The sequence below is a fragment of the Pleurodeles waltl genome, chromosome 10 (genome assembly GCF_031143425.1).
Source record: "Pleurodeles waltl isolate 20211129_DDA chromosome 10, aPleWal1.hap1.20221129, whole genome shotgun sequence".
NCBI classification, from domain to species: domain Eukaryota; kingdom Metazoa; phylum Chordata; class Amphibia; order Caudata; family Salamandridae; genus Pleurodeles; species Pleurodeles waltl.
In genome coordinates this window covers 931,788,358-931,803,723 of record NC_090449.1, presented here as the reverse complement: position 1 = coordinate 931,803,723, position 15,366 = coordinate 931,788,358, and the positions used below count along the sequence as shown (strand labels likewise).

Sequence of the window (15,366 nt, the reverse complement as noted above, 5' to 3'; positions counted from 1 at the left end):
CGTCCTGATGGATTGAATGCAAGATGGAACATGGAATAGAATATGTGTCATTTTGCCCTCGGCCTTTAATAGAGGAAGCCCTTTTCATGTTTAGCAGGTCTACTGACAGGTGAAAAGACGCAGTCACAAGATTACAGAGAAGTAATGCACTTCCAATGACAGGTAGGATCTCTTAAGGCAATTGCTAGCAGACGAAAGGCTATCATGTGCTGTGTACGATAAAGAAGGGGGACGTTTTCGCCCCCAAAAAATAAATAAATAAATAAAGAGGATAGAGGAACTGGATATAAGACACTCAGTGACCACATGGCATGGCTCAAAGTCATGCCTTCTACAGCATGAAGAGAAATGCAAAGGGGGCTGCTCACAGGGTATGAGAGTGGGCCATGCTCTTGAAATTGCAGGCATGGCTATTGGGCACAGGGCATCACTAAAGGACATAATGATAAATCATTCTGTATGGACTCTCAAAGAACGCAGGCTGGACACAGGCCGTAACGAAGACCATGCACTGCACCCAGTACCTGCAGTGGTGGCAGACAATGCCTATAGGGAGTGAGTGTGCTATTAGACTGTTTATAATATTTTTACCCACCTCTTACTGGTTTGACATCATACTCTTATTATAGTGGGTCAAACAACTTAAGTATTTCCTACTGGTACCAGTTCTGGCTTGGAGACAGGTTGTGGCCATAGAACATGGCTGTAGGACATGTATGACCAAAACCCATTTATTGCCATTCTCTGTGAATATTACAAGCTTGGGTAATGGGCACAGAGCATGATACAAAGCCAGAATATTTACCCAATGTCCACTGAGCACGATCGAAAACCCTACTCTGTGGGTGCTGTGCAAATAGCCATCAGCATGGTCTGTGGGTACTCCAAGCATGGGTAGTAGGCACAAAGCACAGCCACAGGCCGGTGTATACTGTCTGCATTTTCACAGTACATGACCTAAGGCCACTCTCTGCGCCCAATAAATATTTTAGTAAAAGGGACTGGGCACAGAACAATGCAAGGGAAATTCCCTTTGATCAGCATGTTTAGGGCATTTTATATTGAGTACTCAGATCAGGCAACAGGCCTGTGGGTGTTCAGGCCACGGGGATGGGTATGGAGCACATTAAACATCCATGCCCTCAAGAAGTCCCCACAGGAGACCATGAGCTCTGGGTAATTCTGTATAGTCCTGTATATTTGAATGAATGTGGTATTTATATAGCACAAACCTAGCTGAAAACAAACAGATCTCTGTACATGGGCGAATTCAAGGGCCTAGTCAATACATTATTGGAACAGTTAGCTGGTTTCTACGAGAGAAAGTGGACTCTTTCTGCATCCTGATGAAATGTTCTTTAAATAGGTGTGTCTTCAGCTCTTCCCTACCATCCCTAATGCGGAGCAGGACTGGGGCAAACCTCATAAATACAGGGTTGTCCTTCCATATCTGACTGCAAAAGCTTATTGCCTTTTTTTATTTTTTGAACTTTTGTCTCCAGTTTGATGGAGTCCCGACTGCGGGTGTGCCAAGCTATGGAAGATGGTGAACTGGTCAGCCAGATAAGCTGGGGTGCTGCTCATGATAGTTCTGTAGATGATGCAGCTGGTTTTGTACATGGTGAGACTGGTGACAGCAACCAGTGAAGTTCCATCAGGGTGGGGATGATGTGGTCATATTTCTTCGCACCTACGATGTGGCATGATGCTGCATTATTGAGAGGCAGTGTGCAGTCTGGGAGTACAACTAGATAACTTGAAAGGATGTAGTAATGGTGGGAAACATATCTCTCTCTCTATATATATATTTTCCATACAAAATGGAAACTCCCACATATGGTCTCTTTAAACAGACTCCAACCTCAGACCAATTGAGGCACCCGGTGATGAATGAGGAGCAAATGGCGGTTGAAGAATAACAGACTGAGTCTTGGAAGTGAAGACTTTCTTTGATGTTTGGGTGGTGGAACTAAGCTGGTGTTGTGATCAGTTGAGAGGTGGACAGAATGGACGCTGCTGTTTTCTTATCTGAACAGCAAAGGACCCAGGGATAGTATTTGGTTTCATTTTTCTGAAAAAGAACCAAACACATTTGTTAAAAATATTGGATGGATATAAGTGAGTGAACTTCTGTTGTTTTACTCAGGAGTTGACAATCAGTGACCAAGTTTCTCCTTTCAAAAACCTCTTGCTTAACCTTCCTAGTACTGGTAAAGAGAAGGATTCTAGCCTGCCCGCTTGAGTACTGGTGAGAACCATCTCCACCTCTGGACTGGAACTGGAATTTCTGGAACAAGAACTTTTATCCTGGTCCAGTGGTACCACCTTTCTCCAGGTATATTGGAATTATGCTCTTTATGCCTCACAGAAAAGCAGAACAAATCCCAGCCAAGAAGCATGCATGCCCTGTGGCATTTTTCACCAGAAACTGGAAAATGCAGAAGGTGCTAAAGCTGTGACTCCTTTACGGTAAACAGGAGACCAGATGTAAATAAACATGTTATCAGCATGCTCATGTAAACCAGCTCACTTGTGGCTATGGCCCTGCAGTCTTAGGGACTTGAGGGTGATGTAGAGGAATTCTAAGAAGCAGTTGTAACTGGACATTTTACTGTGTTTCTGAAATTGAATTGTCAGGAGGCTTCTGCAACCCAAGACTATGGGTTGATGCCCTAGAAGCCCTTTCTTAAAGTTCAGAGACTTTTCCAGCCCCAATACAAATATTACAAAATGCTTTGTAAAAGATGTTGCTTTCAAATATTAAACCTCCAGAAGACCAAGGCAACATAACATGCCTTCACTAAAAAGATGTAGCCACTCCAGTAATATTTTAACAGTTTGATCCAGTTTGAGAAAGGACAACCTCAAATACAGATCCTTCCAGGTCTTTCCACATCCTCTGCATGCTCTGCAAGACTTTCCGATGGATCCCCCATCTCCACCAGGGAAATCAGACACCCAGGCCCTCATCTCCAGCCAACTTGACTACAGCAAAGTGCTCTACGCCGGAACCACGAAACAGCTCATTAACCGCCTCCAGAACGCGGTGGCAAGACTCGTCCTCGACCTCCCCAGAAGAACTAGCATCACTCTCCACCTCAGGGCGATCCACTGGCTCCCTGTCCAGCACAGATGCCTCTTTAAGCTGCTCACGCACACATACAATGCCTTCCACATTACACACCTACATCAACAACCGCCTCACATTCCACTGACCAGAGAACTCTGCTCAGCCTCCCTCGCCCAGGCAAAACGTCCCTAACATCTGTCACAATCGTTTCGGAGAACGCTCCTTCTCCCACCTCGCAGCCAGGTCCTGTAACGACCTCCACCTGCGCACCTCGCATTATCTCTAGGACTTCAGAAAGCAGCTCAAGACTTGGCTCTTCTAACGTCATTGCCAGCTGGATAAGGCCCGTAGCATCCCTTCAGCACCTGGAGACCCCCTGGGGTGACAAGCTTGTGCTCTCAAGACACCAGATAGATTGATTGATTGACTTGAGCCAGTAAAGGGAAAGTCTTTAGAACACAGCACACTAATCTCTAAATGAGGACAGCATGATTTACCGTGTCAAGTGCTCAGCTGAGATCTAAGAGGATAATGGCTGCAGAACGTCCCTGATCCAGCAGCATTTGGGTTGCTTTTTTTTACTACTGTCAAAAGAACAGTCCCACTACCATAAGATCGAAAGCCAGTGCGTGTGGGATGCAATGTATCATGCTTTTCTAAGAATTCAGATAGAATTAGGCTAATGTGTTTTTCCAGTGCTTTGCTTATCCCAGGGAACAGGGAGATCCGTTAATAGTTTCCTAAATCAAGAGGATCCAAATTGGCTTTTTTTAAAATAATGTTTTAACCATGGCATATTTCCAAGACACTGAGACTGAGCCCAATACCAGGGATATGTTGGTCATTTCAAGAAAAGTGAGAAGGATTTGGTCCATTGCTTTAACTAAAATAAATAATGGAGCTCGATCATCAGGAGAACTAGATTTAATTTTACTCATAATATCTGCTAACTTGTCTGGCTTCAAAAAGGGAAAAATCAGTAAGCAGAGGCTGGTTGGTAACCCAAGATCTTTCTCGTAACTAGCAAAGTCAGGTTCTTTAAATTGTTGGAAACTATTATAAATTTTCCAGATTTTGTTCTGCAGGAATATTTTAAGATTATTACACATAGAGGATGAGGGGGAGGGGAGCGGAGAGGGGCTCTAATAAGGCTTTAGCGATGCAAAACATTTTGCATGCAGAATTGGTGGCACCACTAAATGTTTCCTCATAGTATGCAGCTTGTGCTTTTTATTTTTAATTTCGGCCTGATAAATTCAGATAATGGCTCAATATTTCTGCTTGATGATCTCCCCATAATCCCTTCTCCAAACCTACCAGCCTTTTTGCAGGCTTGTTTCAATATTCGAAGATTAGGAGTGTACCAGGGTGTGATTTATCTTTTGCTCTTCTGGTAAGGGCTTTCAGGCAATGACTAGGTCCAGTGTGGATGTAACCCACTAGGAGATCTAATCTTATTCTGAGGTAGGGTCTGCGCCTATAGTAGGTCTGGTATCTTCAAGGGCCTGTTTCCAGGATTCAATAGACAATTTTGACTGACGACGATCTTTACAGGTGATCAATTTGTGGTTTGAAGGTGGATAAGTAGAGTACAGGGTAAACGGAATGAACAAGGTGATCCGACTAGGTTCCAAGAATGGGGTCTTAGGCTTTAAGCATAATGTTGTTAGAAAACATGGGATCTAGAAGGTGGCCTCTCTCATGGGTGGGTCCAGACACCATTTGGGACAACTGGATGGCCAAAAGGTCCTGTGTGAGGCCAGAGGTTTGACAATTTGCTGGTTCTTCCAAATGGAGATTAAAATCTCCTAGAATGGAGAAGTTTGTTCTAGTGCTGGCTAGGTTTGCAACCACTTTTGGAAGGAATTAGAGGACGTTTGTACTTGGTACAGGGGGGCTATACAGTAGGGCTCCTGAGAAGATGGTTGCTGGGGAGAAGGAGATGGCAAACAACAGATTTTCACAATCTGGGAGTTGTAGGTGTTCAATAAGACAGCTGAATGCATTTTTTAAAATGATCGCAATCCCTCCATGATTCTATTTTTTGTTATCTTTTAGAACAATATAATATCCAGGGGGGAGGCTTGAACAATATCTGGCTCGAATGCAGCGTGGAGCCAGGTCTCTGTTAAAAACACGGCATCTATTTTGTTCGCTTTGAGAAAAATGAAGAGTTCTGCCTTCTGGGATGGGAGCGATCTGCAGTTACTTAAAAACATATGCCAGCTAACTTTCTCTTGGGAATGCGGCTTGGGGCCGTTCAACCAGACAGGACACCTGGAAAGCTAAGTGAAGAAATAGTTCATTCTAATTGAGGTCATATCTAGAATCATCCAGTTAAACTGTATACAAAGCAAGAATATTTGTCAATGTGAAGTCATTTCACAACAATTGAAGATGCAGAATAAAAATAAAATAAAAATAAAAAAAGGTTCTTAATTTTTACACTACCTTTAACATCGTGAATTCATATGGCTGATAACCCTTGAAGCTTTCGTGGATGGCTGCCATTGTGTGTGAGGTTTTCTCCCAAAAATGAAGAAGCGTTGTCTGTCAATAAATGGAATAGGTTTATAATGCACATTTTAAAAGTCTATGCATGTTTTATAAAATACTGTACCAGCCTATTTAAGAATTCAGAAGTATTTAGATCCATCAGGAATAAGGGGAACAATCGAAAAACTAAACAGTCTTGCATCCTAAATATTAAAGTTTTCCATTTCCTTGCAAGGTAAGCAGACCAGGGGGCGAGCACTATTGCAGGTTAGTTACTACTAAGCAGCACTACTGGGAACAGGCATTCCAATCAGCATTGTAAAATATGAAACACATTGCGAAAATGTTTATATGAATAAAAGTTATAAAGACTAATGGTAAGAGGTAGGTTACATGGAAAATCTTTTACTGGTTTGGGTGTGAGGGTGCATTAGACACATAACATTGAGAATCTGGGGCACTGAGGCCAGGGACTATCAATGTTAAATGGCAGGCAGTGCCAAACTAGTGACCAGTGTCTGGCCACTTCTTCCTACCAGGGATTTCCTGATAAAGGGACACTTAGCAAATTACTCCACCATACTACTTCAGTTCATATACCTCTCATTAGCTGGGAATACTTATAAACAAGTTAAAAGTCAGTATGAAGCACTATATAAATGAAAAATACAATGTTTTATACCACTTAGAAGGTGCAGCAAAGTAAAATTATAAGCTTGCTCTGTTGTGTTACTGAATAAAGCTCATTTGAATAAAATAAAGTCTCGAACATCCGCTACATGAATGTTCAAGGACTTACTGCAGTACCTTCTATACACGTTCAGACTATGTCACACCGTTCAAGGCACCGGAAAAAGGACTTATTCACATGGAGGTAGGATGGTAAATTTGTTTCGCATCATTTTGGAACGGTGACCCTGCCTGCTCTGCCAGTATGCACGCTGATTTAGATAGAATCGCTGTTTTGGTTCCTCTCCCACTTGTTAGGCTTCGTAACAAAATGTTTGCCCTGTACTGCCCGTGGCTATAATGTGTCAAAACCCGAAAAAACAAAGTTGTCAGCAGGACTTAAACGTTTTGTGAATAGTTATTTTATTTGCTCTTTTTTGTTTTCTTTTCAGGCTATTATTTTCTTTAGGCATATGTCTGGATTCAATACACTGGCACTGTTGTAACATCCTCAAACTTGGGACAATTCACCACTGGCCACTCCTTGCACTCACAAATTGAATAGCCCTTTTAAACTGAATAATCTGTTCTAGTTTTACGTTTTGTGACATCTCACTAATCCATTAAAAAAATAAATATATCAGTAACCACATCAGAGTGTTCTTTTGCCTCAGGTTTTCCTCTACTAAGGAATATGTATTTTTAAAAACATGAACATTTGGCCATTCTGCGTACGAGTGTAAGGGATGGCTATGTTTGACCACAGTTTGAGGACCAAATAAATACCTGCAAGAAATAAAGAGATTAAACTCTGAAAGTGTCGCAGAGTCGGGCAACAACCTACAAGCTCTAAATGTTAACAAATGGAAAATATTTCCGCCAGTACATGGGGGAGGAACGAACAAAACAAAAAGGACAAAGACAACCTTACCAAGTTAGAAGACAAGTTACCAAGACAACACAATACGCACCGATAAAGCATTAACATGGTAAAAAAATGGAAGATAATCTAGAAAGTGAAGCAATCAACACCTTGCAGAACATACCCATTTACCTAAAGATTTCTTTTTTTCTATGGCACTGGTCGTCAAATGACCCTAATTGGAGACTGTCTGTGCAGAGGTCTAGCGACATAGCACATCCATAACTCAATAACGTATTGCTCTAATCCAGAGTTTCCAAATTTAGTTTCCCAAGTAATGCACATTGTCTGAAGATGGTTTGCATTTTATAAATATTGAAAAATAAAAGTGGCATGACCTAACAGGGTAGAAGGAAGCTAGAGCTTCTTTAAGGCAGATGAGGCCGCCTAGGAACCAACAAAAAAACACTTTATACCAATTAGACTGTTTCAGGCTTTGCTTATAAATAAATATTGAAAAATAAAAGGGGCATGACCTAACAGGGTAAAAGGAAGCGAGAGCTTCATTAAAGCCGATGGGGCTGCCTAGGAGCCACAAAAACACTGCTAGGCACCAGACACGGCAATATTAGGAGCCCCTTAACAGACTAATCTCCATACAAATCCCCTAATTGTACCAGCACTGCACCACAGCCAGATGCATTGTTCAAGGATGCTCAACATTTTTCAGCATGTTGAAACCAGTTAACCACCCACTGATCATGACAATCTTAGCTTGTTGCAGCCTTATTCTGTTTTAGGATGAAGGGCTTTCAGGGATGGTGTCCGGAATTCACGTCAGAGGGTCCCAAGGCAGACAGAGGATACTAGGCCCAAACTTTAATAAGTGAGGTCTTTGGCCACTGGTATCTTGGAGCCTTCGTACCGCAGAACCATTAAGTGTGAACTAAGTACCCCCTTTTAGCACTTGACTCTCAGGGTTGCAAGGCAGAGCAGTCCTCGGGAAAGGTGCTTTGGGCAACAGACTAACACTAACAAACTCTTAAAGAATCACTTGCCAGACAACGATTTTTCTTATAAAATAAAGAAGTGAATTACACACACTATCTAAGACTACACACAAATCGATTTACATATATGTACACAAATTGCAAATGGAAATACCAAAGGTGACACTAACAGGCCATTAAATATTGCGTAGGGACATTAACAAGTGCCTGAACTTGAGGAATGCAGTACGAGACTAAAATAATACATTTTGGTAAACTGTAAAGGGCCAGCCAAATATATTAAAGAAAGGTTGTGCAGGTCAGATAACTTCCTAAACGTACCTTTGACTTCGCTATCCTGGAAGCACTTCCAGGGGTCTTAAGGACAGGCAAGCCCTGACCCCCAAAAACACACGATAATTTTCCAAATGGCTAACACAACACAGTGCATGCAGTTAATAAAAGTTAGGCCTATTGGTTTTGTTAGGGTGTCAACACAATAATAAGGTAGAATTATACTGTCAAAACACAGCACAATCGATATTGAAACATTTCACAAAGGTAGCCCTTTTAAATGACATTCAGCAGTAGGTTCTTAAATAATCTCAACAAAGTGCATAGCAATAAAGTTTACATTTCAAATGTTGAATAGCACATAGAGGGCGAGTTTTAGTGTTATGGCTAACTAGATTGTAAGTACAAAGGCCCATGCACCACAGAGACATACAAGTAAAAGGCCCAACTCAAAGAACGCTGGTAAAGTGAGCAAAACATCTAGATGCTGCAAAAAGAATCCATTATCAAGTTACAGCCAAGATTTCTTTACAAATAGCACTCTTGTAGATTTTACTGTTAAGCAGGAACCCGTTTCACTTTATACGACTTGTTCCTGCCTACTAATGCGGTTGACCCCAAAAACCTTACAAGTCGATATTCCTCTACAAACGATCAGACTGTAAAAAGCAATAACAATAACCAGTATCTGAGGAAATCAAGCACCGTACAGTTTCTTAAACTCTACCACAACTAATTTACAGTCAGTCATCCTTCCAGTGCAACAGTAAATTCTCCTCATTAATTCTTCCAACCTTTTATATCGCTCCCCTAAAGTGAAATCCTGTTTACCACAGAAGCAAGTGATGCCTGTCTAACTTTTAGTTCAAAGGCAACAGAAAATTATAAGGAGCGTTTCTGGGTAAATCCACGTAGAATCCCTTTGGTACACATTTAGTACTGCATTCTATTTTAATTTATTAACCATGTACTTTTCAATTTAGGAATAACTGGTACACCGGTATTAACAATCGTAGTGAAGTGTAGTCTTGCATCGGTACTTGTAATATGAGGATTTAGGGCAATGTGATTCTTAACAACGCATATTGCTGTCCGATGCCACCTTCCAAGCCCCTTTGAACCTACTCTGGGAGTGGTGAGCATAAGACCCTCCCCCATAGGTGGGCTGTTCCTCATTCCCGACATTTTAACATCTCTATTCCATCTATTTCGTATTAGGAGCAGAATACAGCTTTGTAGGCCAGACACAGTTGCTTTAATGCCCAAAGCATCTCCTTCCAGAGCGGGCACATTCTTTCTACCTTACATGTAAAAGTTACCACGCTTAGATACATGCATGTAAAGAGTCAATATCTCAGACACCCGAACTACTTCAGCCTTAATTTCTGCCCAGGCTAGGGCACTGACAACACTCTGGACAAAGTGCATTTTAGATGCAAAAATTCTGGATAAAGTGCCAATTTTATGGACACAAAAAAGGATCTAATTGCATAAAACTATAACAAGCATTGGCAAAGCCAATAGCCTTCACCTTTGTTTTGCATTCTATGTTACTATCTAACTGGATTATACATATTAGAAAAATTGTATAATAATGTTTGCTTGAAATTTGATAAATAATGTTTATGTTTTTGTAATTCAACACACATAACAACATACACAACTATTAATGGTTTATTAAGTTTAAAACAAATGTAAAATGTTTCGAATATTTAAAATCCAGGTAAATATTAAAATAGTATGAAAAATAAAAAAAACAAAAAGGCAAAACCTATTGACTTTGCCAATGCTTGCTATTTATTTATTTATTTGTAGTTTTGTTTTAACATAGGGCAAGCTCAACCCGAAGGCATTGGAGCGCATTACATGAGCAGCAGTTAAATTACATAAGGAAGCTTTTTTTGTCATTTTATTTTTTTTAGGCACGGAGAGCTTAAGTGTGTTTAGGTGAAGATCAGTCGTAATGTGGTCCGAGTTTTGTACAGCTCAGGGGGGGAGAATACTGCTCTGAGCAGTGTCTACATGAGCTGTGTGCAGGTACCCAGACCTCCAGCGTATGTATGTGTATATATATATATATATATATATATATATATATATATATATATATATATATATATATATATAGGGCAGTGTTTGAAACGAGAATGTGCGCACAGGAGTTCCACATAACACTGTCGCCGTCTATCATTCTCCCGCTATGACAGACACTGAGAATGACGAGGATCGGTGACTGATTTTGTTTCTCTAAAATTCGTATAAAATGCATAGTCCATAAAAGGAACTGCGCCTAAACATTGACACAGCCCTCCAAATCGCGTGGCGTACATGGAGATGTTTTCTGTTAGACATTTGCTGTATTTACGCAGTCGCACGTCATCATAAGCTGCGGAAGGTACTGCTCCACTAGGCGAGCGGGTGCCACATTTGTTCCTGCGTGCGGCAAAAAAAGAAGACGGAAGTCGGCAGTGAAGAAAGAAGACAGAGAAGACTGCATGCGGTGAAGAAGAAAGAAGACGGCATGCATAAAGAAAAAAGGAGTCTCATCAGTGTTGTAAGAGGAAGGACACTGTAAAACGTGCACAGATAGGCTTTCATTATTCGTTATTGTAAAAAAAAAAAAAAAAATCCTGCTTTTCGTTTCTCTAAATTATTACGACTGAATTTTAATTCAAATGTGCAGGTTAATGCTACTATTTTTGGATTTTCATTCTGCCTGTTCCTCTACTACACAACCATACTTGGACCCCATGCACCTCCCGCCACATCAGGAGCTCTCAAGTTTTTGGGTTCCATGTGCAAGTACCACATCCAGTTCACGTTCTTTTTTTCCTTTGCTAATGAGAAATTGTGCTTTACATAGTGCTTCATACCACAGTTCTGCCGTTTCAAGGCAATGTAAATTAACAGGTGTCAGTCTTGAAGATTATAATGGTATAAAAGTATTAGAAACTAAATATCAGAATGCAAAGATTTTCTTGATCCAAATAAATCATGTTCCAACACCTCGCTGCCTCCACACAGTTCTGCTGTTGACACCCTCAGAGCTCATGGAAAAATCATACCGATATGTTCACAGTTTCTTCCTCATCTATGCCCTGCATCAGTTACCTCATACAGTACTGGCACAAATACGCATATGCCATCTTACATCAACCTTCACATACTCCTCTTCTGCCACACAGGGTTAAGTTCTACTGCTCCTTCGACGATCTACACTACACCTTTTATATGCAAAAAGTACCAGACAATGTGAGCCGGGCTCTACCTCTTTCTCGTATTACCCATGTTTAACAACACGTTTAAAAACACAAAATGCTTTGCAGCGTATTTTTATTTTTAAACAATTTTCCTTCAAGCTCTGTGCAGTCGACTGGCCGCTCCAATGGCATGCGGAAACGTTTCAGAAGGTACAGTGCAAACAGATGGCAGTCCTCCAAACGTGGCCATCTGGTTGCTTCAAACCCAGACATCTTGTTGCACGCCACAGAAATGCAAAGTGCGCCTAGATGGCTGCCCTGTAGGTTCCAATGAGGACGGATTTGGACCTTCACACCCAGCCAGGACTTGAGGAGATAGGATGCATTTGCTTGAATTTCCCTCTTAGTCACCTGATGTGCATGAACTACAAGAAAGTCTAGTGGCTTTATTCTGGATTAATGGGGGCACAGTACTTGGGACCAGTTGATCATCCAGTCATTCTACCTGGGTGCTGTGAGGTTCCCTGGCCCCAGTTCACCAGCCTCCGTACCAGCCATGTCCCATAAAATATTCCACAAGCATAGCTTCCTTAAGAGCAGGGAGGGATGTGAAGCTGACATTACAGGTAGATTGGTCTGCTCGGGTATGGTCTACGTAGGACTGTACTATGATACACTGGGTCAGTTTAGAGATGGGTTGCTTCACCAGCTGAGACTGCTTCAAGCAGAGATTCCACCCTACCTAGAACCATCAGACTAAAGTCTTGCCTCTTTGGGGATGACACCCGCTAAAGAGGTTCTCGATGTTCAGCACAGCGAAGGCTGAGCTGCCCAGCAACCCACCTCACAATGGTCTGTCCAGAGTGGATAGCATTAGGTGGCACTATCCCCCAGACACCACGCAGCATTGTACCAGTTGTGGAACTGGCTTCTCCATTGATGTTTGGAAGCACAACAGATTGACACTGTGACATCCTTGTGACGTCTCTTTAGACAGAGTAGCACGTTGTAGTCAGATCTTGCTTCAATTTGTTATGCTTCTTCTTAGACTTCAACTTACTAGACTATATCCACGGCAAAGAAGACCTATCACAGGAGCAGCCTTAACAGCTGGAACGGGTTGCATCCTCTACTTGGAGCGGGACTAGCACAAGGTATGCAATTTCTTTCGATGTTTGGCAACATACAGGCTCACTTCACAGTTGTGGATCGCCTTGGAGTGGAAGAGGGAACATTTTCTGAACAACTTGGTGTTGTGCCCAGAATCCAAACACCTTAAGCACACCTTGTGCAGGTCACTTACGGGGAAAATGGAAGCCAACACAGAGACGCACCGACAACATGGCAGTATACAGGAGCACTGCTGTGAAAACGTCATGATCCTGGGGAATATTCTAAAGGTGAGCGATCTGCAGAAGATGTATCCATCAGAAAGAACTGGGGCAGTGACTACACTGCATGATGGAAGGGTGTCTGTCTCTGGAGTTTCTAAAAGGCACAGTGAGTAATTGGCACAGTATGGACCCAGCCAATCAGAGGCTACAACTTCTACTTTGAGACTCAAAAGGTGTAGTGTAGTGGTGTTTTCCGCCAAATGTAATGTCAATTTGGCTAATTAGATTCACATTTTAAAATTAAAAAAAACGGTAATACATAGAAAATGTTGCCTCTTACAGACATATTTTCACTGTAAAAAGATTTTTTTAAATAGCGCCCTGGGGATCCCGCATGTGCGTGGAGATATTCAACTAAGAGGATATCAGACAGAATTGCATGACAGAGAAAAGAGGAGAAACAAGTTATTAGGCCAGCATGTGTGTAAAATACACCCTCCAACCCCACTACCCTCATATTCAGATTTATGGTAACTGCAGACTAGAACCAATAAAATGAGTCTGTAGAAAAGGAATGCCTATAAAAAGATATAACATAAAACACATTGAATCTCTAAAGTACCACCACATTCAATTTTATCACAAAGACAGAATTCAATAGGGTCTTAAACCTCTAAAAACAAGGGGAGCTGGTTTTACACAGTCAGTTCAGAACCATCGTATCAAGGCAGGAGTGCATATGCTAGTGGATAAAACAAAGTGCTGGAGCACACAGTGAACAGATTTGATCTACACCAGCTGTATTTGGCAGCAGAGTGCTATAAAACTCTTGGTCCAAAGAGCATAGGAGTTGCGAGGCATCTGCAGATATATGGTTTTGATTTAAGATTACCTATTTTATCTTAATACCTGGTATGTTGTCAAGACATGGGACAAAAGATTACATCTACTTGCTCCTAGAAGGTCCACCTTCTGACACACATCGGTCTTCAATTTGTCAAAACTGGTTTTGGCACGTCGTACTTGACCTTGGACCTATGGTAAGAAACATATACAAAATCATTCTATGTACTAGTGTAATAGTTTGTGTGTCAAACCATCTATGTTGCCTGAATTGTAAAGTGATTGCTTCTTTAGATGTCAGGTTCCAGGCCGGTATTTTAAATGAAATGCCTTCGCTAGATACAGCTTGGCAGCAAAAGATCCTTTCTACCTAGTGCTTCACCAATTATGATGAAAATGCAAACCCATAATGTCACCTTCTTTTAAGTGGTATTTTAGCTGTAAATCAAGGTTTTTCTTACACATCAAAAAATAATTGTATTACAATTATTTTACAAAAATGGCAACCTCACTATTTCAGCAATTCCCAATTAATTAAAACTCTTCCCACAACAAAGGTGATACATGCAGAAATAACATTGAAATGTTTAGAAAATGCAATAATTATAAAGGCACTGACACTAGTTTTATCAAGCCTTTTAACCTACGAGGGGCGCATACATGAATCTGATATTCAAACCTCTCCGTTTCTTTCACAAGATAATGGTTGGTGAAGGTTTGTTGCCCTGAAAAAGTGATCATCAGATCACAAAACCGTGCTGGCCTGTAGCAGTGGGTACATGCAAAATAACCTTCAGAAAGTAGGAGACTGAATCAAATTACAATCACAAATTATTTGCTATTCAACTCCTGCCCACATTATGAGTTTGATGCACTTTCGTCCGAAGATACAGAGGCCAGAATCCATGGTACTAGCTGGTGTCTCTGTGTCAAAGCCCGGCCTTTATGATTTTTTTCCCTGAAATATGGAATAAGTGCTCGGACCCAGAGTGACCGAGTGTTGTACCTGGCAGTTTTTCACAGTTTTGGCACCACGATGACAGGATGGGGATGATGACCGTTGAGGAGCGAAAAGGTGGAAGGCACGCTTGCTACGGTCTGCTGGAGGAACACTGTCAGTTACTCCGGACTGCTGCAGCGGGTCTGGGTGGAGGGGCAGCTGGCAATGCTGTTTTCAGCAGCCCCAGTCCTGCTGCAACTCAGACCAGCCTCAGTGTCTCTGGGCCCAGAATTATCAGGTCTGGGGTGTTCAGACTTGTTAATTCCTAACGCAGACATACTTGGACTTGCAACATGGGGCATTTCAGACTTGGGGTATTTGACCCGGAATTATTGGTCCAGGTGACATAACCTACTTATGTTACTTGTTACGAGTTGGGGTAAGTAGTTGCTATTTGTTGTACTAAAATCAAATTAATGTGTGTGCCCCATACATGGTAAAATATTTTCCTTACTGTGCTATAATCACGCTGAAACTTTCAAATCAATTTTAACTCACTTAAAGGTTATGGTGGAGTGGAGCCATATGCATTGATGTTGCTTTGATAAACATGAAGTAAGATATATTTAATTTTTGAGACAGTCTGGCAGTAGACGTGGGAAAAAAGTA

The 15,366-nt window shown here is 41.4% G+C and overlaps 1 protein-coding gene across 7 annotated transcripts in view; it reads right to left on the bottom strand.

Annotated features, from left to right (window-relative positions):
- ICA1 (islet cell autoantigen 1) overlaps positions 1 to 15,366 on the bottom strand; it is a 230,009-nt gene that overhangs the window by 130,034 nt on the left and 84,609 nt on the right. For all 7 annotated transcript variants that reach the window (XM_069211715.1, XM_069211718.1, XM_069211719.1 and 4 more), the window contains exons 6-7: positions 13,824 to 13,949; positions 5,522 to 5,620 (exon numbers count right to left, since the gene is read on the bottom strand). In XM_069211715.1, coding sequence (XP_069067816.1) covers positions 5,522 to 5,620; positions 13,824 to 13,949 — 225 coding nt within the window. The remainder of the gene's footprint in view (positions 1 to 5,521; positions 5,621 to 13,823; positions 13,950 to 15,366) is intronic.